General features: G+C 42.3%; 1 protein-coding gene across 2 annotated transcripts in view; it reads right to left on the bottom strand.

The window, feature by feature from the left end:
- Positions 1-203: 203 nt before the first annotated feature.
- pbx2 (PBX homeobox 2) overlaps positions 204-26,950 on the bottom strand; it is a 52,632-nt gene continuing 25,885 nt past the window's right edge. The window contains exons 3-9 of one of the 2 annotated variants that reach the window (XM_062973647.1): positions 19,738-19,982; positions 16,220-16,410; positions 11,341-11,476; positions 11,029-11,077; positions 10,430-10,518; positions 5,976-6,062; positions 204-4,892 (exon numbers count right to left, since the gene is read on the bottom strand). In XM_062973647.1, the coding sequence (XP_062829717.1) occupies positions 4,800-4,892; positions 5,976-6,062; positions 10,430-10,518; positions 11,029-11,077; positions 11,341-11,476; positions 16,220-16,410; positions 19,738-19,982 (890 nt within the window). In that variant the 3' untranslated portion in view covers positions 204-4,799. Of the gene's footprint in view, positions 4,893-5,975; positions 6,063-10,429; positions 10,519-10,932; positions 11,078-11,340; positions 11,477-16,219; positions 16,411-19,737; positions 19,983-26,950 lie in introns of both variants that reach the window. The other variant, XM_003218035.4, reaches the window with a different exon arrangement.

Raw genomic sequence — 26,950 nt, 5'->3', positions numbered from 1 at the left:
TGCTTCACAAAACTACAAACCCCAGAATTCCACAGCCTTGAGCCATGGCAGTGATGTCAAACTGCTATACTTCTACCATGTGGATCCAGCCCAAGACCTTTTATGCACCTGAATGTTATTAGTGTGGTCGTGTTCTGCGTTAACTACCCTGTGAAAGGGAAAGGGGCAAACGTTTCACTGCCACCACAAATGACTCGCACGGCAAAACTTGTCATCAATTTTATAGAAGAAAAATAATGATGAGAATAATAAAAGCAAAGGAAACCTAGAGCCAAAAACAGAAGAAGTCCAATGGCCAGTCAGGCAATGGGCCCCAGCACCCTCCGTCAAGGGGAATGGGGCAATGTCTTTTTTTTGGGGGGGGGGGGGACATTTCCTCCCAGCCTGGTCTCCCCCATTGGCCCAGGGCACACAGAGGTAGCAGGTTCAAAAGGTCTCTGTCCCGAGTCTCTATTGGTTTCTTGCGCCATGAGGTAATAAAGCGATTGGACTGACTAGCGTGGAGCTCTCCCGTGAGCACGGAGGGGAGCGCCTGGTGGGTCCGGTCACTTGACATTGCTCTTGCCTCTTATGTCACCGGAAAATCTTGCACATCACATTCATTCTTGGTTCAAATCGTGTTGGTGTCCGATGCCTTCCAGGATCAGGTTCTTTCTCCATCTATTCTTTTCAACTGACTTTATTCACTTTCCCTTTTTTGAGCCTTATTCTGGTATCTTCTCATACCCTCTTCCATCAATTTCTCCCAGAATATCCATTCTGTTTAGAAGAGGTGCCACTGAGTTTCCCCCCCAATGAATAATTTTTTACACACTCTATAGACTCCTTTCTGCTACTGTTCTAACTTCTCCCTTTCCGGCCCATAATCTCAACAGTTTTTAACTCTTCTAGTTTTAATATTCCTGCCTCCATATTTACTTTCCGTTCCCATTAGGAAATTTTAAAGTTTAGCATCCCACCATGTCTCCATTCCAGCAAGTTTTTATTCATCTTGTTTCACCGGTTCCAAGAGCTATCCATATCATCCAGTTTATGTCTCCGCATCTGTTCTTGGATCCAATGTTTTTTAGACTAACGTCTTCATCTTACTCCTCAGCTCAGTCTTTCTCGCTCAGATCATTCACACTCCATATTGTACTATTTACACATTCATACTATTCCCCCCTCCCCATCCTAATAGTGAAAATATACCTCTGAACTAAGCCCTCTATTGGGATTAAGCCAAATTTAACCTCATAGACCCAGGCGGTTACATCCCCTTGCATTGCGACAGAAGAGATGAGGAAAGAAAGAAAAAGGGGGAGGAAGGGAGGAAGGGTAGAAAGAAATTGGACAATCATAAATAGGTTGTGTTCCAATTATTTTTCCAAGCTGCTTTCTATCGGGACAAAAGAAAAACAGAAGCACAGGCACCAATGTGTTGAGTTGTGGTTTTGACTTTTGCAGATTTGGTTATTCACAGATTTGATTAAAGATGTCCTTTTTAGGAATGTCTAGGTCCTCCAATGCAATGCAATGTCAATGAAAGCTGACCACACAGCCATGCTGGAAGATCTAGAAATCCCTAGAGAGGAATTCCCTTACATAAAATAGTGGGTTTTTTAATCGTGTCAGAAACCACTTGAAAACATACTGCAAGTCGCTTCTGGTGTGAGAGAATTGGCTGTTTACAGAAACATTGCCCAGGGGATGCCCGGATGCTTTTCTCATGTCCCTGCAAGGGACAAAAGGTCAGCAACCCAACCTTTCGGTCAGCAGTCCAGCCGGCACAAGGGTTTAATCCACTGCACCACCGAGGCTCCTATAAAAATAATTTCTTTATTCATGGTTTTTGACTAGTGAATGTGGAAGGCCGGCTGTATCCAGAGCTTTTTTGCACAACCAAAGGCATACAGTACTAATATTGTGTTTTAGTCCACACAGCATACATTTTGACTGCAAAGCACTACACTGCCAGACTATTTAAAGCCATTACACTGTTCCTGACAAAACACTACTTTACCATCCATAGCTGTTTCTATGCTTTAGGTTTCCTTTGCAAGGAAATCTGTAACACACAGCTACGGCACCACTCCTAGGTACTGCAAAAGACATCTCACCCTGGAACCAGCAATTATTTTTTTCACTGAGCCAGGGACTGGAATCCCGTTTGTGTTCATTGGCAACAACCAGTCCTCTCCTGCAAATACTGTAGGGACTGGCAGCCAATAGATCAGGGAACACTATTTTGAGTAACACTATCCTATGACATCTATACAGTTTATATGGGAAACTGGTGAGGCTTCACCAACTTTCACATTTCCCTATGGGTGTGCACGCTAAACCATTTATACTATCTTCATATAATCTTCATAAGCCGCCCCGAGTCCCTTTGGGGAGATGGTGGAGGGGTATAAATAAAGTATTATTATTATTATTATTATTATTATTATTATTATTATTATTAATCTTGGCTGGCAGTTTTCAGGGAACTGTGATAATGGCCAAAAGAGACATTTCTTGAGATTTCTGAACCATACATTTCATTAAGCGTATCAGTTACCCCTCCACATTTGCCATTTTGATTTTTGCAGGTTTGATTATTCTCACAGGCACAAATGAGCAAGTTAATCATTCATGGTTTTTCTCTTTCATGAGGGTCCTGTGCCCCTAAACCCAGCAAATGTGGAGAGTTTACAGTTGTGATTTCCTCTTTTAAGATAAAAAAATAGCATTCAGGTGAGGTGAGCAAGACTCTAGGAAGCATGAAGGAGGAGTCAAGACTTTTCCCATCACGATCCCAGCAATCCTCCTATTGTATCCCAGTTCCTATGAATGGGAAATTTCCTTCCAATGACAGTAACAGGTCCACGGGGGATGATTTTCATTCAAAACTATAATGGTGTGTGAGACTACCTATTTTTAAAAAACCACACCATTTGGAATATATAATAAATGTAATTAAATCCTGAGCCGCCACATAGCCATCACTATTGCCACCAGACCAGCACTCACACCCAAATCTGTACCATTTTGTGGAAAACTTTTATCTTTGTTTCTGGACAGTACATTTTTCTGTTCTGCCCAAGATGACCGGCTGGCAAAAAATGTCTCAGAGAAGGGAAAACCTGGTTGGTTATAACATTTGACTCGTAGAAAGAAGCCCTAGCCCGGTGCTAGAGGTCAAGGGAGGGATAAGAATTGAAAAGACAGAAAAGCAGCAAGACTGTGAAATAGCAAGAAAAAATAGATAATAGGAAGTGATCAGTTTAAAATAAATGGTTGGGAGGGGGGTTTAAAAGGGATGGAAATCAAGACTGAAGGCAGTTTGATAAAGAGCATGGTTCAATGCTATGGGATACTTGGTATTCTAGTTTTAAGGTCTTCAGTACTCCCTGCCAAAGAGCGCTGGGCCTCTCCAAATCGCAACTCCCACGATTCTACAGCACTGAGCCATGACAACTCAAGTGGTGTCAAACTGCATTCATTCTACAGAGTAGATGCACTCTGATAGGAAGAAAAATGGATCCCCACTACTCGCAATGCAGCTAATGTAACAGGTATGCTTTGGGTGAGATGGGCTCCCTTTTCCCAATGGCTCCATCCATCCCTAGCCTATTTCAAGCATCCAGCCGTGCACAAAAGGAGGTCAGAAGTCTGTGCTTGCTACTCCTTCTCCTCCTCTAGTGTTCTGAACTGTGATCTAACCTCCACCAACTACCATGGTCTGTTAGATAAAAGTACCATATTGTGTTTGAGAGCTCAGCTTAATGGAGAGATGCCTGTCGGCTACATCTCTTAGTCTAAACAGGGGCACCTGTCAGCCACATATTGGCTCCCAAATTTCTTTCTAGATGGCATCTCAGAGGGACATCCACTTCCTCATTCAGATTATAGCTGTCTTACATCTTTGTATGCAAGGAAACACTTCTTCAAGCCAAGGTACTTGGGTTATCTATCCCACACAAGAGTTTATCGCTGTCATCTTGCACAATCTTGTGTCCAGACTGGAGCAAAGCAGCACTTTCTGTGTTCATTTTCATTCTTTTATTCTCTTTTCTTTTTTTAATGGATTCTGTATAGGATGACGCTGTCCTGGATGAGCACGGCCAGGGGAGAAGATGCCATCTTGGGGTCGACACAGAATCCAAATCTTTGATTGTTTCTCCTTTTTAAAAAAAAAACACTGCAAGTCAATTGTAACAGGAAGACACCGGTTTGCCATCTTGGAATCATCCCGTCATGGAGAGATGCCAACTTCGAAGCCCTGTTTGGCAAACTTCCTGTCTCATCCCAAGAGACCTCTCAGCGCTGCTGCCATCTTGGATCACATCTTACAGGAGATGCCATTTATATATAGGTCCCTCTCAGGCAGATGTTACCTATGAGATCAATCCAGCAGGTTGCGATACTGATCGCAGGTGCCATGTACGACTATTCCCCCAGTCCCTCCAAGGAGATAAACTGTCCTTCTTCTGCCCATCCCCACCCCACCGCCCCCTTGTCTTCATATTGGGTCCCCTTCACCATTTCCAGGCTTGCATCTTGTTTACTAAGAGGTGCCCCTCGGGATCATGGGATAGATCACATCGGGCGGCTTCTGACTTATTTTCCCCAGGGAGCACGGCCACCTTGAATCTTGAGGAGTGCAGTACTGGATTCCCTCCCCATCCCCACCCCAGCATAGTGATCCCTTGGCAGTGAAAAGAGTCCTTTCCCTGCCCGGCTGAGTTCAGGTGTGTTTTCCTTCCCTGGAGCCAGGAGGAGCATGAAAAAGAGGGCTTGGGGGAGGTTTTAGATAGAGGCATGGCACAACAGGATCAGTTGGAGGTGTCGGAGTGGACGCTGCCAGGACCTTCTGTTGGAGAAGTCACGGAGGATGGAGTGGCCGCTTCTTGCCAACCACCATTAGCCTAATGTGGGGAGAAAAAGAAAAAAAAATTGATAATTCATTTTCCTGCGAGATGTTATGTTGGAACTGCATTCTCTTGCAAGATCCAAGCGACCGAACATTTTGCCTTCTTAAAAGCTCAAGCTCAGAAATTTCAGTTGGCTCAAAAAGTGGCAGCCACGTCATTAACTGGGGTTGGCTACAGGGATCTCCCACGGCAATAGCTGCATTGGTTGCCAGCTTGTTTCCCAGCACAATTCAAAATGCTGGTTTTGCTCTACCCTGTTTCCCTGAAAATAAGACATCCTCTGAAAATAAGACCTAGCAGAGATTTTGCTGAATTGTAAATATAAGACCTAGCAAAAATTTTGTTTGGAAGCATGCTCACTGAACAGAACACCAGAGCATGCAGGATTGGTAAATGTATGTCCCATAGATGGAAATAATGGTAGAAATTCCTGATAGGATTCATAGTTTGTGTGGTTATGCTGGTTTGTGATGACAACTACTGTACAGTATATAATAAATTTTCATTTTTTTGTTCAACTATAAATGTGAATTCATATTCATGGAAAAATAAGACATCCCCTGAAAATAAAGACCTAGCAGTAGCTGCTGCATTTCCCACCCTCATCTTATACTCGAGCCAGTATGTTTTCCCACTTCTTTTGTTAAAAAATTAGGTGCCTCGGCTTACATTCGGGATGGCTTATACTTGAGTATATACGGTAATTGGATTTTGGAAAAAAAATGGCTTGTTGTGGAAACAAGGATTGGTGATAAAGCTTCAGCAAAGACATCTTTTCCCCTGATAACTGTTCCTAGGGGTAGATCTCTTCTCACCCCTGTTCTTAAATATGAGTCAGATGTAAGTCAGAAATTCTAGAAAGGGGTTCTTTCGGGAGGTAGGATTATTCAACTTCCAGTTTTTTTATTTTCAGAGGCTCACTTTCATTGTGCCCCTAATCCATGTGATTTTGGAGGGTTAATAGTGCTACAATAGTTATGAAAAATTTTGAAAACATGTAAGGCCGCATGATGGGGTTTAGCAATGTTGTGGCCTTTGTGGTGACATCTGAATGTCCGTCTCCTGGCTCAAGCTCACCCTCATTTCCCGTGGGCTGTACATCTGGGTGGCGGCCATACTGTCTCCGTAGCCACCGGGCCCCATGGAGTGACGCATCGATTCCACCTGGAAGAAAGAGAAAAACAAAGAGAGTACAGTTTTATGAACAAGAGAAATTATGCTGAGTTTCACCTTCCACAAAGACTAAGCAGGTAGGGCCAACATGTCATTCTGTTTCAGACTGCAACTCAAACAGACACACGTGAACATGCACCGTTGGCCCGTCAGATTTCAGAGTTTCATTTCTGCAGATGTGATTATTTTATGGATGAGATCAAAATGTTCTCTAGAATATTGCAAAATGAGGTGACTATAACTGAAAATGAGAAGTTGCAAAAAAATGGCAAAAGTAAACGGTTTCTGAACGCCACCCAGTGGCTGTTTTACACATTTACATGAAACTGGTTGAAGGCTTTCATGGCCAGAATTACTGGGTTGCTGTGGGGTTTTTGGGCTGTGTGGTCATGGTCAAGTAGCATTCTCTCCTGACGTTTCACCTGCATCTATGGTAGGCATCCTTGGAAATTTGTTCAGAAATCTGTTAGAAATGAGGCAGGTGGGGTGTATTTATCTCTGTAGAATGTCCAAGGTGGGAGAAAAAACTCTTTGTCTGTTTGTAGCAAGTGTAAATGTTGCATCAAGCTGGCGAACTGACTTTGCAGCTGCAAGGCAACTCAATGCTAATCAAGCTTGCTAATTGCCACATTCACACTTGCTTCAAACAGACAAGAGTTCTTTCTCCCACCCTGGACAGTCCTCAGATATATATGCACTCCATTTACCTCACATCCAACAGACCTCTGAACAAACCTGCTACAGATGCAGGTGAAACATCAGGAGAGAATGCTGCTGGAACATCGCCATACAGCCCGAAAAACTCAAAGCAATAAAACAATATGCAATGTTTATTACAGACTCTGCAGAAGATGCTTCAGCTATACTTCATAAAATTAAGTATCAGTCTGTTTAGCAAGCCTTGAAAACACTAATTTATTATCCATACACGTTTAATGTTTACACCTATTTTATAGGCATAAAAACCTGGGGTGGAGTAAAAATTTCTCAGGTGAGAGTGGAAAAAGCTCAAGAAGCTTTGCTTTAGTGGAACCTTTAGGTCCTCCTTATGAAAGTTGACTATAGAGTCACACTGGAGGATTTAAACAAGTGGTTCTCAACTTGTGGATCCCCACATGTTTTGGCCTTCAACTCCCAGAAATCGTAACACCTGGTAAACTGGCTGGGATTTCTGGGAGTTGTAAGAAAAAACACCTGGGGACCCACAGGTTGAGAACCACTGAGATAAAGATTCCTACGGGAACCCCTCTCTAGGAGTCACTAGGTGTGGGGAAGTCATAGGGAGGAGGGAGCAAGCTTGTTTTCTGCTGCCCTGGAGACTAGGACCCGGAGCAATGGCTTCAAACTACAGGAAAGGAGATTCCACCTGAACATCAGGAAGAACTTCCTCACAGTGAGAGCTGTTCAGCAGTGGAACTCTCTGCCCCGGAGTGTGGTGGAGGCTCCTTCCTTGGAGGCTTTTAAACAGAGGCTGGATGGCCATCTGTCAGGGGTGTTGTGAATGCGATTTTCCTGATTCTTGGCAGGGGGTGGCCCATGAGGTCTCTTCCAACTCTATGATTCTAGGTCCTCTGGTGTGATTCTATAGTCGATTTCCAACAGAAACTGACTAGAGTCATGTTGGAGAACCAAAAGATTCTTAGTGAAGTGGCCAGTCTTTGTACAAAAATTGCCAGAGAAGGAGACTTCACCACACTATCAGATAGATCAAAATGACCTTTGAGCTGTCATTGATAATGGGTTTTTTGGACATAATAGGTGTGCCACCCAAAACATAGATCATTGCTTTCTAATTCTAACCATCTCTCAGGGTAATCCAATATTTATCCAAATTAACATGCATGATTTAAAATCTAATTTTAGGTTTGGTAACGTCAATCCTCCTCTTTGTTTTTCTTCTTGCAAAATCTTAATTCTAGGCCTCTTGCCTTGCCATATGTATTTAGTTAAGATTTTTTTTCCATTGTTTAAAAGGAGCCTCATAAATTATAATTGGAATATTCTGAAAAAGAAATAGCATTTTTGGTAGTATTCATTTTGATAGTTGAGATTCTTCCCAATAGTGACAACTTTAAGTTATTCTATAACTGTTTCCATTTCTTTCCCTGTCTTTTCACAATTGTTTTGAAAATTGTTGTGTTCTTATTTAAGAGTGTTATTCCTATATATTATTTTTTTCATTTGTAATCCGATATTTCTTTTAATTTATTCTTCTCTTTTTCTGCTAAGATTTTTTTTGTAAGAACCTTTTTTGGTTGGTTTATTTTAAAACTTGTCATTTTCCAAATTCTTCTAATGTATGCAAAAATTCTGTTTTCTCTTAGATCTTCTAACCATTAAATCATCTGCAAATGTGTGTGAATATTTCATCATTAATTTTCAGCCCTTTGTTTTTTTTACCCCTCCTCTCATATCTTCTCTAATAACTTTGAATGATAAAGTGCACAGTGGGGATAATGGGCACCATTGTTTTGTGTTCTTTTGAATCTTACATTCTTTAGAAAGTTCTTCATTCACTAAAACTTTAGAACTTTCTGTTTTTAATTTATTCAATTTTACTATATTAGTTCAAAGTTCTGTTTTTTTTAAAGATTGCAAATAAAAACTCCCAATTTAAATTATCAAATGTTTTTTCTGCATCTATGAACACTAATGCTGCTTTTCTTTCATTATGTTTATCCAGGAATTCAATTATGTCCAAGACTACTCTCAGATAGTCCCAAATATGTCTTTTTGCAAACAAGTATTTTTGATCTTCATGTATGAATTTATTTAGGAACTTTTTGAATCTTTCAACTAATATTGTTGTGAAGATTTTTATACTCATCATTTAATAAAGACATTGATATAAAGTTGCTTGAATTAGTTAATTCTTGTCTTTCCTTTGGTATAAGTATAACTATGGCCATTTCTCATGTATCTAGAAATCTGCTTGATTATAGAATTGAGTTAAATAACTCCTACATGGGTCTTATTCACTTTCAAATTTCTTATAATCAATTGTCGAGAACCCATCTGGTCCTAAGAATTTATTTATTTTACTTTTCTATTAATATAATGATTTCTTCAATTGTAATTGGATTATTCATCTCTTTTTTTGTTCATTTGTTCATTTTGGAAGTTTACTCTTATCAAATAACTATCAATCATTTCATGTTGAATCTGTTTTTCTTTTATCCAATTTTGAATAAAATTTGTGGAAAATCTTCAATATTGTTTCATTATCTGTAATTACATTTTCTTTGCTTTTTATTACTGTGATTTTTTTTCTTTTCCTCCAGATTTGATTAATCATGGATCTGATTCTTAGGTTCTTTCTAGGAACATAAGAATTAATCCATGAATAATCCATGGAAGTTGATCAGAGTCACATTAAAAGACCTAGACATTCATAGAGAACACTCCTCTAGTTCACTGCTTCTTAATCTCTGGGTCCCAACCCCAAATGGCGTCCCTTTGGTTCAATATTGGGGTCCTAAAAACTTGTAACAGTAAAAGTTTTCTGAATGCCATCTAGTGACTGTTTTAGACATTTACACAAATCTGTGGTGCAGTGTTAGCAGTGGATTCTGCAGATGATTCAGTTTTTTTTTTTTTAAAAAAAAAAAGGAAAAGTCTGTTTAGTAGGCTTTGCAAATGGTGATTTGTTACCAGTCACGTAAACATTTCTTGGTCTGAAAGGTGTAATGAGTTGAAAAGTTTAAGAAGCCCTGCTCTAGACATTTATAGGCCCTCCAGTGTGATTGTATAGGTCAACTTCCAAGGGGCCTAGGGATTCCTAGTGTTCTCTCAGATAATGTTTTTAAATTTACTGTTTTTCCATTTTTCTGGAGATTCTTCATTTTTACTGTGCCACGAGCCCCAGTGAAAGTGAAGGATTGATCAGATGACCCTTGGGGTCTTTTCCAATTCTGTGGCTCTACAGCAGTGGTTCTCAACCCTTGGCCTCCGAGTGCTTTGGACCTCCCAGAAATCCCAACCAACTTACCAGCTGTTAGGAAGTGCAGGAGCTGAACTTTTGGAGGCCCAAAAAGGTTGGGAACCACTGCTCTACAGATATTTACTTGTATTTATTTACTCTATTTTTATCTCACCTCCCTCTGAATATAGAGATCCCATGGCATGAGTAACAGATGGAGCCTTAAGTTTAAGGTGTTGTCCTTGAGGACTAAGCAAAGCTGTTCTCCAAGTTTGACAAGTATGGAGCTTTGGGGAAGGGCCTCACCTGACGCTTCAATGACCGAGCAGGCCGAATTTAACCCACAAGTTCCCCATTCCTATCACGACAGCATTGTTTTGACTTAATCAGTGAAGGAAACCAAAATGCCTGGCCAGCCTACGATGTGAAGGAAACTGACCTGTGATGTCGGGTAGGAGTCTCCATTCAGACCTTGCAGGCCCATGAACATGTCCCCAGAACTGGAGAGATTGAAGGAGCCACCAGAGCCTACCGGAAAACAGAAGAAGAGGTGGGAGGGAAGACAGTGGGAGGGTAAATGGGGCGGCAGATGCAGCTGCCTCTAGCAAAGCAAAGGTTAATAATAAATAGCACTGCGAAGACTAGCTGGGGAGCAAGCGAAGAAAACACAACGGAGGGAGGAGCCCTTGGCTACTCTGAGGCCAGAAGTGTTGGGGCACCAATACTAGCACTGTGGGGGAAGGCAAGAGAGGGGGCATCATCTTCTCCTAAATTCAATGGGGCAGCACTGTCTATGGCTAAAGGGGACAAGAGTGCCGGCAGCGGAGGGACCTCCGGCCCTTTCAGAGCAGGGAGGGGGGACTTCAGTGTGTCTCCAATCCCGGCAAGGACTCCTGCACCAACATGGGGTGTGATGGAGTTTTTTGGGGGGAGGGGAGTTACCCGCGGAGGAGGGGGTGTTGGGGGAGTCGCCCCCACTCTGTGCGGCGCTGACAGCCGTTTTCACGGCGTAAATATTGGCTTCCTCTTGGAACTTGCCGATGTTCTTCTTATAGCGGATGCGCTTGTTCCCGAACCAGTTTGAGACCTGGAAGGAGGGAGGGGAAGGGAAGAATTGGGGCAGGGAAGATCAGAATGGAGGGGCAGGAGACGGGGAGGGGAGGAGGGAAAGGGAAGGGGGGAAGGGGAGGAGGGGATTATGTATTGACAGGTCAGCCAAATAAGAAGCCTTTCCCCCGCCACTGCCGCCAACCCCTCTGCCCCACATACACTCCTCTACCCCATGTCACACCCATGGGGCCCATCCCGCTTGATCTCAGACCTGCTGCTGCCCACCAAATGCCCCGGTACCTGTGAGACTGTGATGCCGCATTTCTTGGCAAGCTCCTCCTTCGCCTCCTCACTGGGGTAGGGGTTGCTCAGGTGCGAGTAGAAATACTCATTAAGTACTTCGGTGGCCTGTTTGCTGAAATTGCGTCGCTTCCGCCTGGAGAGCAAAGAAGAGGCAGCAGAGAAGGGACATCATTGGTATCCAATCCATTTCAAGGAAAATATAGAAAACAGGGTGAAAAAGGGAACCTATGGGATTATAAAAGGGGGAAAAGTACAACCAGCCCTCCAGCATGACTCTGCTGGAATGTGAACATAGACTCACACAGGAGGACACTAGATAGTTCTGGTGAAATGTTCCCTCTAGAAATTTCTTGGTCCTCCATCATGAGCAGAGGAAGTTAAAAGGCGAAAGATTTATACAATCTGAAGAGAAACCAGAGTATTGTAATTGGCTGGTCTGGGGTAAAGGGATAGCACTAGGTGAAGGGTAAAAAAAGGTAAATAATATGAGTATATCATATAGTTAGAATACTGAAAAGCAGAGACATCAAACTGGCAATGAAGGTCCACATAGTGAAAGCAATGGTATTTCCCATAGTGACCTATGGATGCGAGAGCTGGACCATAAGGAAGGCTGAGTGAAGGAAGAGAGACGCTTTTGAACTTTGGTGCTGGAGGAAAATCCTGAGAGTGCCTTGGACCGCAAGAAGACCCAACCAGTCCATCCTCCAGGAAATAAAGGATATTAGAGGAAAAGTTGAAGTATTTTGGCCACATCATGAGAAGACAGGAAAGCTTGGAGAAGATCATGATGCTGGGGGAAATGGAAGGAAAAAGGAAGAGAGGACGACCAAGGGCGAGATGGATGGATGGTATCCTTGAAGTGACTGGCTCGACCTTGAAGGAACTGGGGACGGTGACAGCCAACAGGGAGCTCTGGCGTGGACTGGTCCATGAGGTCACGAAGAGTCGAAAACGACTGAACGAGTGAGACGATGAATATAGTTAGAGAGTGAAAATACTAAAGGAGCTATTACATACATGTACTGCAAATTTGTTAAAGAATGTATATGAAGTTTTAAGTACTGAATATATAAAATTCACAATTTTTCAATATTTTAAATTTAAAAAAATAAAATAAAAAATATAATGAGCAGAGGAAGTTGACCACAGAATCACACTGGAGGCTTTAGAGATGCCTAGAGAGAACATTTCAATCAAATCTGGAGTAATTGAATCTGAATAATTGAAAACCTCAATTGCAATAGCAATAAGGTGAGTAAAAAATGCCTACTGCTGCTCTTAAAAAAATTGAAAGTTACCTGGGAAGACCAAGAGCTCGTACACCGTTCCCATCCTAAATATCTCAGTGTCACCTTAGATCGAACACTAACATTTAGGAAACACTGTATGAACACCAAGCACAAAGTAGATGCACGCAATAACATACTGCAGAAACTTACTGGCAGCACATGGGGTGCAGACCCAAAATTAATAAAAACATCAGCCCTGGCCTTGTCTTACTCTACTGCTGATTGTGCCTCCCCCGTCTGGCATAAATCTGCTCACGCGAAGCAGGTGAATATAGCACTGAATGAGACATGTAGAATAATCAAATGTGTCTCAAGCCCACACCTGTTGATAGACTCTATAAGCTAGTTGGCATTGCCCCCCTGATGTTAGATGGGAAGTTGCTGCTAACTGGGAGAGAAATAAGGTTGACCACTTTGAAAGCCACCCACTGCATGGCTATCAGCCTCTTCCCAGTAGACTCAAATCAAGGGAAAGCTTCATGAGAACCACTACGCCTCTTAATGTTTTCCCAACAACAGCAAGAGTATTCCTCTGGGCAGCTAAACCAGGAAATCCCAACTAGATGGCCCCCCACGAGGGTCTTCTTCTAGGGGCAAACTAAGAATGGGCAACTTGGAAGTCCCCGAATAGACTCAGAAGCCGAGTTGGCAGATCAAAAGACAACCTGGCAAAATGGCACGACCTAGAAGAATCCTCCACCTTATGCAACTGTGGAGCAGAACAAACAACTCAGCATCTGTATGCTTGCCCCAAAACACCTGTCTCATGCACGGAGGAAAATTGTTTAATGCCACAGAATGCGGTCACAGAATTTTTTTGGTAAAGAATTATTTAACTGCTTGTGTTTCTTCTATTTTTAACAGTTTTATACTTATTTATGCAATGCTTTTGACACAAAATAAATAACGGCTCTTGTGTGTTTTTAAGTCATTGGTAACTTAGAGCAACCTATCATGGAGTTTTCATGGGAAAGCCTTTGAAAGGGAGCTTATGACTGCCATCTCCAAGATTGAGAGAAGAGTATGACTTGAACAAGGCAACCAGTGGGTTTCTATGGATGAATGGGACATCAAATCCTGGTCTCTCAGCATCCTGTATTCTAACCATTACATCATACTGGTTTTCTCTAGAGGCAGCTTATAGATTCAGGGAAAGAAATCTGGTACAACCATAGTTTAAGAAGAAACATTTTCTAGACTCCATCTCCCAAAGTTCTCCAGCCAGCTTGGGAATCACAATCCAAAACAAGAAATGTGTTTGAGCTTGATCCCCCTTGACAAATACATATAATTGCCGGAAAGGACCACTTCCTCTTTGAAAGAGAAGCCCATCTGAGTCTAGAACAGGGCAAGTGGAATGGAAAGAGACCTCTAGCAATGCAGCAAAAACAGCCAGTATCAATATTCCGACTTTTTGAGCAATTTCGAAATATAGAGATGGGAGCAAGGATTCTTGGGGGCCACAAAAATAGCTTTGGAGAACATTAAAAGACAAAACTAGTGATGCCCAAAGTTTTATTAGGGGTGTGATGCTTTTCAAAGCACCATGGGTCGGGACTGATGTGTCATCCCTACTCCTGGCAATTGTCCCCCAATTATATACAAAATCCAACGCCCTGTCTGAATGCTCCCCTGTAATGCCTTTAGACATTTCAGGCATACAGTTCAAAAGAACAGAGGAAAGGTGGAAGAGATACAGTATTTTCTTCCCTGATGAGTGAGGTGATAATAAGCATTTTCATGCCAGGGTTTTTCTGAAATACATCCCACACTCCTCCATAGTTAGGAAGCTTACATGGATGACAGCCTTCTATTATGTATTTCTTTGCCTATACAGTCACCCATTAGATAGAAATGCCTCAGTGTTGAATCTATGTGAAAATACAATTTCGAGGGACACTTGGGGAATGACTGAGAAAGTCATGATGGAAGGGGATGTAGAAGTGCCTGAGTCATAATCATGTGAGGTTTATGACAAGGGGTTGCATCAGTCATTAGTCCCTTACAGATGTTAAGTTAGCAGGTGATTATAAAAAGTCATATAAAATGCCCAATCTCTCTCTTCCTGTGTGAATCTGGTTGTGTGGACTATGATTTTCGGATGATGTGATTTTAATATTGAATGTAATGTTTTAAATATTAAATGTTTAATATGTATTAATTTTAAAATTAATTGATTTTAAGTCTCTGTTTGTATGTATTTTAAGGCATCTAATGGTTGCCATATGTAAGCTGCATTGAGTCCCATTCAGGGTAGAGAAAGGCAGGGTAGAAATAAGGTAAATAAATAATAAATATCTCTCTGTATATGACTCTTTAAGGATCATTTATAAAGTACAAATCGGATTGTGGATCTGCATAAACTGATTGTACAGCTGTAAATAGTGCAATGCTGAAGATTAAAGCCTCCTGTTATTTTTGGATGAAAAACTGAATATGTGATTTTATTAAACAGTGTATGGAGAAGGTCAGACATTACAGTTGTACTATGCTGGCCAGCTGGCTGACCAAAAGCCTCTATGTTTTTGCTGTGAATGGACTCTGCCATGTTTTGCTTGCCTCTATGTCACTTGTTTGTCCAGTGTGCAGCAGTTCCAGGGAGGTCGTGACTGGAAAACTATAAGGCACTTCACAAACCTATCCTGCAACAACTCCTCCATATTTGCTGGTGTTATGGGCACAGCTTTTAGGAAGATGTTCTTGTTATGGTTCAGTCTGATGATGAAGGGGGATTTGTGTTTGCATAGTCTGAAACAGGAAATGTTGGACAGTCTGAGCAGCCAGAGATTCAGAGAAGGCCGCAGGCAGGCAGCCAAGATGCAGGCAGCCAAGATGAGCTAGCAGGCCGAGATGAGATAACAGAGGCTTCAGATCAGTGACCTTTCTCAGCTCTCAGAATGGGAGGAGGCAGGGAAAGTCAACAACAGCCATGTGGTTCTGAAAGTGATAATGAACAAGTCCAATTAGACAGAGAAACAAGGCTGAGTCTGAGAACCAAGCTCCCTGGGTGTTCGCTAACAATTGCTGCTAAAAGGCTGGGAACCCAAGGTCAAAGGAATGCTTTCATGTCTTGTAAGAATGGATAAATAAGGTGAAATGTGGGGACACATTTCAGATCAAGCAACTTTGCTTTCAGAGCAAGATCTCCTGTTTTCAAGCCTCGAGTCTTTGTTCCAGTTTTGTCTATGTATTTTGGGGAAAGTCTTCTTGCATTCATGTTTCTGTTTGAATCATGTACTTTGGATCCTGCTTTGAAGATCATGTTTCTGTTTTAAGCTTTGCCATTTAAGAATTTACATGCTGCTTTGGGACATTGAATTCTCTTTGGATTTTTTGCATTTCCTTATTGCTTTTTGCCTTACTTTTTGCTACCTTTTTATCAATAAACTGTTTATAACAAGTCTGTCTCGGTGGTGTGTGTTGAGAGCAAGGTGGACCCTCACTGAGGTGCAACAGTTCTTCCTTTGTGGCTAGGAAGAGGCGTTTGCCCCTATTAGGCAGGTGAGAGCACATTTTTGACTTGCTTAGCAAAGCAAACTCAAACTAGGACAGATTTTGTTATTTATCTGAATGAGAATAACAACCTGGCATCAAGGAAGCGGGAGCGGAGGATCATGACGGCTTCGCATGTGCTCTGCTTCAGTTGCATTTGGATAGAGCTGAATTTCCGGTGAATGATGCTGACCATGCGCTCAATCTCCTTTGGTGACACGGGACGCGTGCGGCTCTGTTCCCGAAGCAGGTTCATCACGTGTGTCGTAAACTCATTGCAAGCCTGAGGAGAAAAAGAGAAGTACAGAGTGAAAAAAATATGATACGAATTTGAAGTCACAGCCACATTCTAAATCTAGACCCATCTTCTAGGGTGCATTTATACTACAGAATGAATGCAGTTTGATACCAATTTAACTGCCCTAGTTCAATAATCATGGTAGTTGTATTTTGGTGAGGCACCAGAACACTTTGGCAGAGAAGGCTAAAAACCATGTCAAACCACATTAATGAGCCATAGCAGGCAAAGTGGTATTAAACTGCACTATTTCTACAGTGTAGATGCACCTTAGTAGGCAAAGAAATCAAACCAATGACTCTCTTCCATCTTATCTGATACACAAGACACCAATGCATACAATTATACTGTGTGGAGTTTTTCTACTTGTCATGTAAGGCTAGAATCATTACAAATCAGACTAGGTAAAGTGTTAAAGACCTGCAAGTGTTGACATGTGAATTGGGATTCCTAATCTAAAGAGGGCACTATAAACACACAATAGAGAATGAGATTTAATTCCTGATTTGATGATGATGATGATGATGATAATAATAATAAATAAAACTTTATTTATACCCCACTCCATCTCCCGAAGGACTCGGGACGGCTTACACTGGGACAAGCCCAAAACAGTATTACATCAATAAAAACACAATTAAATCACAATATAATAACACATCTCACAAAAGTTAAAATAACTTAAAACATAGACAGTAATCCCAATCTGTAGTCAAGCACCATAGACCATGGACCATTTCAAGGGGAACGGAAATCTGAAAATGCATATTCTACGGATAGTCCACAGAAAAATGATTTGTTGCGGTGGTTTGCCTTTAAATTGTTTCCGATGTACGGCGATTGGTGACCTAAGGGAAACCTGTCACAGGGTTTTCTTAGTGAGATTTGTTCAGAGGGGAATTGCCTCCCTTAGGCTGAGAAAGTGCAATCTGCCAAAGGTCACTCAGTGGCTTTCCATGGCTAATTAGCATTTCAAAACCTGGTCTCTGGAGCTGTAATTCAACTCTCAAACTATACCACAGTGGTGCTACAATTTTGTTATTACAGATTAATTTAGAATGAGGTTTTTGGTATCTGTTCCCTTGGTCATACAGTCACAACCTGCTGTGGTTTAGGGTCACATAATCCCTGTAAAACCTCAAAACGATAAATAAATTGGGTTTCAGCCTCACAAATCCATTCTCTAGGAATATCTAAGCTCTCTAACATGGCTGTATGGTCAGCTTCAGGTGGATATTGACTGGAGGACATATAGGTTCCTAGAGAGAACATTTTAATCAAATCTGTGAATAAACAAATCCACAAAAGTCGAATCTGCAAATGTGGAGAGACGACTATATTTTAGGAAATTCTGATGTTCATTTTCATGACTTTCATAGGAACCACCGTGGTGGGTCAATTAAAGGTTCACTCTCTGATGTCTTGGGGGAGGCTCACAAACAAAACATGAATCCAAATGGCTTAGTTGTTTCTGAGCTTAATTAAGATATTGGATTTGAGATCTAAAGATGAATTTTCTACACAGACTCATGTCCTATGTGTTTTCTCCAAGTTAACAGGTTCAAAACACAGCACATTCATTGTAGAAATCTCTCAAAGAGTAGTTAAGAAACTGTTTGTATCTGTTTAGTTTTAATATGGCACTATGAACAACAAATAGAGAAGCTGAGAGTTGGAAGGGACCATCTGTACTATTTTGTCAGGACATTGACTTGTTCCATTGTTTTCGTTTTATTAAAATGCTTTTAAAATGAATTGTGATTTTATTGGCTGTTATGTAATTACAGTATATCTTTTTAAGAGCCCTGGAAGGCTGAAAAAGCACTATATAAGTACTTTTTCCATATCCCTCGATTCTGTATTCATGGATTCCACTAACCCCGGCTTAAAATCCTTGTTGTTGTTTTTTTAAAAAAAAAATTCAAAATGCACACCTCAATTTTGTCATTATATATAAGGGACCCCATTTTACTATGCCTTTGTATAAAGTGGAGCTTTGAGCATCCATGGATTTAGGTATCTATGGGGGTGTCCTGGAACCAAAACCCTCATGGATACCAAAGGCTAACTGTATAGGTAAACAACCTTGTGAAATGTATGAAGATCCCTGACATGGAAAAGGCAATAACAACTAGCATCTCACCCATTAAGATCAACCCTCCATATTAATGTGACAAGGGGCACAGGACAACATGAAAGTAAAAAACTGTGATTAAATATATTGGGGTTTTTTTTACCTAAACAAATGCCTATCTAAGAAATCCTTGGTCTTCCAGCATGATTCTATGGTCAACCTCTGCTGAAATTGAAATGTACTGAAGTACCTAGTCTCAACCTGGGGTCCCCAGAGGTTTTTGGCTTACAACTTCCAGAAATCCCAGCCAGTTTACCAGCGGTTAGGATTTCTGGGAGTTGAAGGCCACAAACGTCTGGGGACCCCAGGTTGAGAGCCACTGACCTAGAGAATCCTAAATAGGTGTTTTGTCTAGAAATACTCCAGCATCATTGTAAGACATCTGACTATAGAGTCAAACTGGAGGACCTAAATATTCCTAGAAAGAACATAAAAGGGCCATGGCGGTGCAATGGGCTAAACCTTTGTATTGCTGAACTGCTGACCTGAAGGTTGGCAGTTTGAATCCGCGAGATGGGATGAGCTCCCGCTGTTAGCCCTAGCTCCTGCCAACCTAGCAGTTTGGAAACATGTAAATGTGAGTAGATAAATAGGAACTGCTTCAGTGGGAAAAGGCAAAAAGATGCTCCAGGCAGTCATGCTGGCCACACGACCAGGAGGTATCTACGGACAATGCAGGATTCTCGGCTTGGAAATGAAGAAGAGTACCTCCCACAGAGGTAGAGATGAACACTGCTTCCAGAGCCAGAAATGAAAAGAGAAGCCTTTAACTTTGTCAGTGTATTTTTGTCTCATTGTATTTCACTGTAACAAGATACTGAATGTTTGCCTGTGTCTGTTTATATGCTGTAATCCGCTCTGAGTCCCCTTGTGGAGAAGTCCGGAATATAAATAAAGTGTTATTATTATATTATTTTAAAATCAAATCCGTGAATAATACAACCTGCAAAAGTCAAAATCACAAATGCAGAGGGCCAACTGTATAACTCTCCGAATCCAGTAATCAAGTGGCTAAGGGTTTCTGGAACCGGTGATTCCAAAAAAGTTATTTTTGCAAGCCCTGACTTTACATCTTCAAAATAAACACTGGGCAGTCACAAGGTATTTAATCTAACTGGACCCCTTCTTTAGAACAGACAAAATAGCACCTTGTGAAGATGACAAAACTACCTGCTCACCTGCTCGTACTTCTCCAGCTCCGAGTGGTAGATCTGGCGGATCTGCGAGAGCTTGTTCCGGTAGTCAGAGTGCTCAATGGAGTTATCGGGGGACACTCCACCTGCTGCTGCTGCAGCCGCTGCAGCCGCCGCAGAGCCCCCACCTTTCTCAGGCCCGGCCACCCCCTCGGCCAGAAGCATGTTGTCCAGGCGCATCAGCTGGGGATCCACGGGCTCCTCCTCCTGGGAACTTCGGATGCTGAGTCCTGGAATGGATATAAGAGAAGAGGAAGGGGTGAAGAGAGAGGGTGGTGGTCTTCAAAGAGTGCAGGGACACACTATATCTGCCTGGAGATGATCTCCTTTCCCTTCAAGACCATGTCCTTCTTCTTCTTTCTTCCTTTCCTTCTCTCCATCCTCCCTTCCCTGGTGAAGGTTAACAAAATGCAGAGAGGTCTTCCAAGGATGCAGTGGTCTTTCTTACTTTCCTTGGCAGGCTTCCTATCCCCACTCTCTTCTCCTATCCCATTCCTTTGGGCAATGATGGGCAACCTTTTGCATTGGTGTGTCAAAACTCACCAAAAAACCTAGCATGACTTGAGAAACTAAAAGTCGCTTCTGGTGTGAGAGAATTGGCCGTCTTCAAGGATATTACCTGGAAGACATCTGGATGTTTTTGATGTTTTTACCATCCTTGTGGGAGGCTTCCCTCATGTCCCCGCATGGAGCTGGAGCTTTTTTTTTTCCGTGTCAGGAGCAACTTGAGTCGCTTCTGGAGTGAGAGAATTGGCTGTCTGCAAGGACGTTGCCCAGGGGACGCCTGGATGTTTTTGATGTTTTTACCATCCTTGTGGGAGGCTTCCCTCATGTCCCCGCATGGAGCTGGAGCTGATAGAGAGAGCTCATCCGCACTCTCCCTGGGTGGGATTCTAACCGGCAACCTTCAGGTCAGCAACCCAACCTTCAAGTCATTAGTCCTGCCGGCACAAGGGTTTAACTTGTGACTTGAAGGTTGGGTTGCTGACCTGAAGGCTGCCAGGTTCAAATCCAACCTGGGGAGAGCGTGGATGAGCTCCCTCTATCAGCTCCAGCTCCATGTGGGGACATGAGAGAAGCCTCCCACAAGGATGGTAAAACATCAAAACATCCGGGTGTCCCCTGGGCAACGTCCTTGCAGACGGCCAATTCTCTCACTCCAGAAGCAACTCCGGTTGCTCCTGACACGAAAAAAGGGGGTTTAACCCACTGTGCCACCAGGGGCTCCTAGCCCTTCCTTGGATGAAGGGCTTAATGGAGTGGGTGGTGGTCCTCCTGGTCTTCCAGGGACCTCCCTGGTTTCCCTCTCCAACCCTTTCCCATCCTCCTCCTCCTTCCTTCATTTTTTCCTTTCCTTGGTGGACTTTCTAACCACCCTCCCTCCTTCTCCTTCCTTCCTTCCTTCCTTCTTTCCTTCCTTCCTTCCTTCCTTCCTTGGTGAAGGAGTTAATGGAATGGGTGGTGGTCCTCCAAGGGCCCTCCAGAATCCCCCTCCCTTCCTCTCCTCCTCCACTCTTCTTTCCTTTCTTTCCTTCCTTCTTTCTTTCCTTGGTGGGCTTTCCTATCCCCCCCCTTTCCCTCCTTCCCTCTCTCCCATCCCTTTGGGTGCCTCCTTCCTCTCTGAATGCTTGGCAGGAGACTAGGTCACCGCTGGGTCGTTGCCATGGGGACGGCAGGCCCCGAAAAGGGGATGCCATTTTTGGCAGGCAAGAGAGATATTTGGGGGGGGGGGGGGGTTTCACAGGAAGGGAAGAAATGCAAAGGGAGGAGGAGGAGAAGAAAAGCCTGCAAGGCCCAAGGGAAACAGAGCCAAAAAGGAAACTTAGATGCACATGGTGTTTTCCACCCCTTTTAGCCTCCAAGTCCTTTTAAAAGGAGAATGAAAAGCTGTCCCTCCTGTGTCGCCTGTAGCAGCTGTCTAAGAACAACGTGGAAAAGTTTGGGGGGACTGCACTTCCCCTGAACTGCTCCAGATTAAAGGATATCATATTGAAGATGGAGCATGTCTCAGTCTTCTCACAAATAGAAAGCCGTCCCCATTCTCAGCAACATGGAGTGGACAAAGGATTAGGGGAAATCCAACCCCAAATAGGGAAACAAGTCGTCCAGGAATACCTGGCCGCTCTAAACAAATTCAAGTCCCCAGGGCCAGATCAGCTACATCCAAGAATATTGAAGGAACTAGCGGAAGTTATTTCAGAACCACTGGCAATTATCTTCGAGAGTTCTTGGAGAACGGGACAAGTCCCAGCAGATTGGAGGAGGGTGAATGTGGTCCCTATCTTCAAGAAGGGAAAAAAAAACGACCCAAACAATTACCGTCTAGTCAGCCTCACGTCAATACCAGGCAAGATTCTGGAAAAGATCTTTAAGGAAGTGGTCTGCAAACATTTAGAAATGAATGCAGTCATCGTTAATAGTCAACATGGATTTATCAAAATCAAGTCATGCCAGCCTAATCTGACCTCTTTTTTTAATAGAGTTACAAGATGGGTAGATGCGGCGAATGCTGTGGATGTAGCCTATCTGGATTTCAGGAAGGCCTTCGACAAGGTCCCCCATTACCTTCTGGCAAGGAAACTAGCCAAATGTTGGCTAGGTAAAACTACGGTTAGGTGGATTTGTAATTGGTTAAGTGAACGAATCCAAAGGGTGATTCTCCCCAGTGCTTCCTCTTCATCCTGGAAAGAAGTGATGAGTGGAGTGCCATAAGTGCTATAATATTTATTGCAACATTTATATCCCGCCCTTCTCGCCCAACAGGGGACTAATTATTTAGATGAAGGGTTAGAAGGCATTATCATCAAGTTTGCAGACAACACCAAATTGGGAGGTAGAGCTAATACTCCAGAAGACAGGAGCAGAATTCAAAACGATCTTAACAGATTAGAGAGATGGGCAGAAACTAACAAAATAAAGTTCAACAGGGACAAATGCAAGATAACCAATTAGGCAGAAAAAAATGAAATGCAAAGATACAGAATGGGGGACGCCTGGCTTGACAGCAGTACGTGTGAAGAAGATCTTGGAGTCCTCGTAGACAACAAGTTAAACATGAGCCAACAAGGTAACGCGGAAGCAAAAAAAGCCAATGGGGTTTTGGCCTGCATAAATAGGAGTATAGTGTCTAGATCCAGGGAAGTCATGCTCCCCCTCTATTCTGTCTTGGTCAGACCACACCTGGAATCACAGGTAGGCACCACAATTTAAGGGAGATGTCAACAAGCTGGAATGTGTCCAGAGGAGGGCAACTAAAATGATCAAGGATCTGGAGAACAAGCCTTATGAGGAGGCTTAAAGAGCTGGGCATGTTTAGCCTGCAGAAGAGAAGGCTAAGAGGAGACATGACGAGGGCCATATATCAAGGAAGTCGCAGGGAGGAGGGAGCAGGCTTGTTTTCTGCTGCCCTGGAGACAAGGATTCAATTGAGCAAAAGGTTCAATCTACAAGAAAGGAGATTCCACCTGAACATTAGGAAGAACTTCCTAGTCGTGCGAGCTGTTCAGCAGTGGAACCCTCTGCCCCAGAGTATGGTGGAGGCTCCTTCTTTGGAGGTTTTTAAACAGAGATTGGATGGCCATCTGTCAGGGGTGCCTTGAATGCAATTTTCCTGCTTCTTGGCAGGGGGTTGGACTGGATGGCCCATGAGGTCTCTTCCAACTCTAGGATTCTATATTTTGTTCTCTGCTGGCCTACATTGCAGAATGAATGCAGTTTGGCACCACTTTAAGAGTCATTGTTCAAATCGATAGGACTCTGAGAGTGTTACTTTGCTGAGGCATCTGCACTCTTTGGTTTAAAAAAAACTTGTGAAACTACAGATCCCAGGATTCCATCACATTGAGCCATTGCAGTTGAGATCAAACTGCATCCATTTAACAGTACACCTTTAGGGCTGTAAAGAAAACAAACCCTCTGCAAATTACTATTCACCTCTTGCAGAGACAAATTCAAAATGCTGGCAGCTTTGCCACCAATTCTCTGCAACCAGAAGAAAGCTAGAACAAATAACTTTACCCAAGGCTAGATTCCAGTGGTTAGCAATATGTCCTGGAGCAATTCCAAAAACAGGGTCTTCCTTTGAGCTATTCTAGGAACGGCGGCAGCAGCATAGCAATGGAACAAGTCAGGAATAAAGCAAAGGAAGAACAATAAATAGGCAGCTGAACAAAAATCTTTTTGTGCCGAATCATTTTTAGACTTGAGACAGCTAGAATTCAGGCATTTTTATTCAAACATGTTGCAGTTTGTTGTGTGCCTTCAAGCTATTTCTGAGTGATGGTGTCCGATCGTGGCTGGTTTTATGGCATGGTTTTTTGGCATAATTTGTTCAGAGATGAGTTGCCTTTGTCTTCCTCTGAGGCTAAGAGAGTGTGACTTGCCCAGAGATTCAAACTTTGTTATTTGTCAGTGTTCAACGCTCAAACCACTGTGCTATTAATATCCCATTTTTATCTCAGGAACCAATGCCCAAAGTGGATAACACAACCTCTAAAAACTATATAATTAGTAAATATTAAAATAGAATTAAACTAGGACAATCATTACATCAAGTCAGTCAAAATACCGTATTTCTTCTATTCTAAGATGCACTGTTTTCCCATGTAAACATCTCTAAAAACAGAGTGCATCTTAGAATTGAAGGTGCTTTTTTCCTGTATAAATAAAGCTTTGTTTCTGTAGGCAGTTCTGAAATCAGTGTGTATCTTACACTCAATGGTGTCTTAGAATCAAAAGAATACAGTACTTATGACAACCTTATGAATTTCAAAGGTTTTTTTTAAGGCAAAGAAGGCTCAGAGGTGGTTTTGTTATTTATTTCCTTGTAAATATAGCCTACAGCACCTGATATTAGTTGCTGAATTCCCATCCAAGTACTAACCAGGGCTAAGCTTGCTTAGCTTCCAAAATCAGACCTGGTCTGGTGCCTTCAATGACTTGTAGACATGTTGTTTCATGTCTTCAATTCATTTTCAATTTATGGTAATTAGTTGAGGTGAATTTATCATGGGGTTTATACTCAAGTGTAAAATGCAAAATATTGATGCAACCAACTGGAAGAGTTTAAATAGGGCTAGGAGCCAAGAAAATGATGTTCCAAGGACAAAAAGACTAGAACGAAGATGGAAGAGTCAGGAGATGAAAGTACTGTATTTCTTTAATTCTAAGACACACTTTTTTTCTCCATATGTTACAAACACCTCTAAAAACAGGATGCAGCTTAAAGTTATGGGTGATTTCTATATATATAGCTTTTTCCACATATTGGTGATATTGGAATTAGTGTGTATCTTACCAGCAATGGTGTCTTAGAATCGAAGAAATACAGTATTTTCATGGTGACCTCAATGCATCCTATCCGAAACACCACAAAACATACACTTGGAAACCAGCTCTTTGTTTATTTTGATATCCCACATTTCTTCCAAGGTGGCTTACCATAAAATGAAAATAAAATGCAGCTAAAACAGGTGGGACATAAAAAGACCCTAAACACCAAGTAAAAGAACAACCCTAAAACCAACCACTAAATACCTAAAGAATTCCTAAAGCCCAACTTTACGTGCATCTACACTATAGGATAAATGAAATAATAATAATAGAATAAATGCAGTTTGATACATTTCCATTACCATGTGCTCGGTGCTATGGAATCATGGGAGATGTAGTTTTACAAGGACTTGAGCCTTCTCTGCCAAAGAGAACTTGTGCCTCACCAAATTATAACTCCTGTAAGTCCACAACATTGAACCATAGTTGTTAAAGTGCATTAATTTAACAGTGTAGATACACCTCTAGATTTCTGTTGCGAGAATTCAGAAGACATGAGCTGTGGATAACAGATTCAAAGTGTATTGCACTACAGAACTTAACCACAATATGCTATTCATCCCAACAAAGAGACTGACTTCTGCTGATTTCAGATGCTGATAATGAACCACGTGATTTCCCTTTCAAGCAAAATCTTTCTGGCAACAATTACTCAGATGTACAAGGAGCTTTTTGCTCTGAAACCCAAAACTCTATCCAACTAGGTAATGTATAACAAGCTAAGTTAGATAAACCCTAGTGATTTCATTTGGAATTCTGATATATAATATAATAGCTGCCTTTCTGTTCTCTATTCCACTTTTGCCAGATAAACTCCTTTTAACATCTGGGCATTAGGCTCTGCGGCTTTAGAGGGAAATTGCCTACTAAAACACTCTGTACATTAAAGACTCCACCGTTGCAAAGCTATTCCTTGTATTTCTAGGATTTTGACAAGGGATGGTTGTTTATTATAACTTGTGTTATTTTGGAAATGTTTTGAGTTTTATGCAAAACAATCCAAAGCACTGGGTTTTTTTTTCTTCTCTTTCATTTGACCAGAGACAAATGAGAGGAACAGGTCATTGGCTGAAAAAGGAGCCCCTCATGGCACAATGGGTTAACCCCTTGTGCCAGCAGGACTGATGACTTGAAGGTTGAGTTGCTGTGATGTCTCATGGGCCATGTAGTCCCCTTCCTAGTATTATTGTGGCAGACGAAGAGGAAAACATGGGTTTCCCACCGTTTCAGCCAGAATTGGAGCCCCTGCACCTGCAAGATGTTTGCCCACAAGAAGTCAGCCAAACAAGCCTTGAGCAGAAATCTCCCCCGTTTTCTCGCCGGGATAATTATAATCGAGATAGAGGCGCTAGGGAGGCGAAGCGCCGAAGCGCCAGAATCGCTGCCAGACAATTAGCTGATTAAGCCTGTTTCCCTTGGGAAATCTTAAGGAGTCATGCATCTGGACACAGTATGGGTTTCGTTTCTTGTTCCCCAGGGAAAGTGGTCCTTGGCGGGAAAACAAGATCCTATATAGGTGTTTATCCGCAAGGAAATCCTTGTGGAGTGAGATCGTGTGTGGACTACGCTACTCCAGCCCCTTGCTTCCAGGACCAAGTTCCAAGCCTTGTTTCACGGACCTTGTTCTAGCATCAAGCTTTCCTTGTTTCCACGGACCTCGCCACGGACCTTGTTCTTGCTTCTTGTTGCCACGTATCAAGTCTTGTTGTCAAGAATCCGGTTTGTTTCCAGCCTTGTTGTCAAGCTCCATTGGACTGAAGGACCTTGTCATTTCCCCACACTTGCTTGGCAAGTGTGTGTTTCGGTTATTGGATTACAACTTTGGACTCTAATATCTCATATTGGACATAGTTTTCTGGACTATATT

This window comes from Anolis carolinensis, chromosome 2, assembly GCF_035594765.1.
Source record: "Anolis carolinensis isolate JA03-04 chromosome 2, rAnoCar3.1.pri, whole genome shotgun sequence".
Classification (NCBI taxonomy): domain Eukaryota; kingdom Metazoa; phylum Chordata; class Lepidosauria; order Squamata; family Dactyloidae; genus Anolis; species Anolis carolinensis.
The sequence above is the reverse complement of the archived record's forward strand: the minus strand, read 5'-3'. Positions and strand labels throughout refer to the sequence as shown.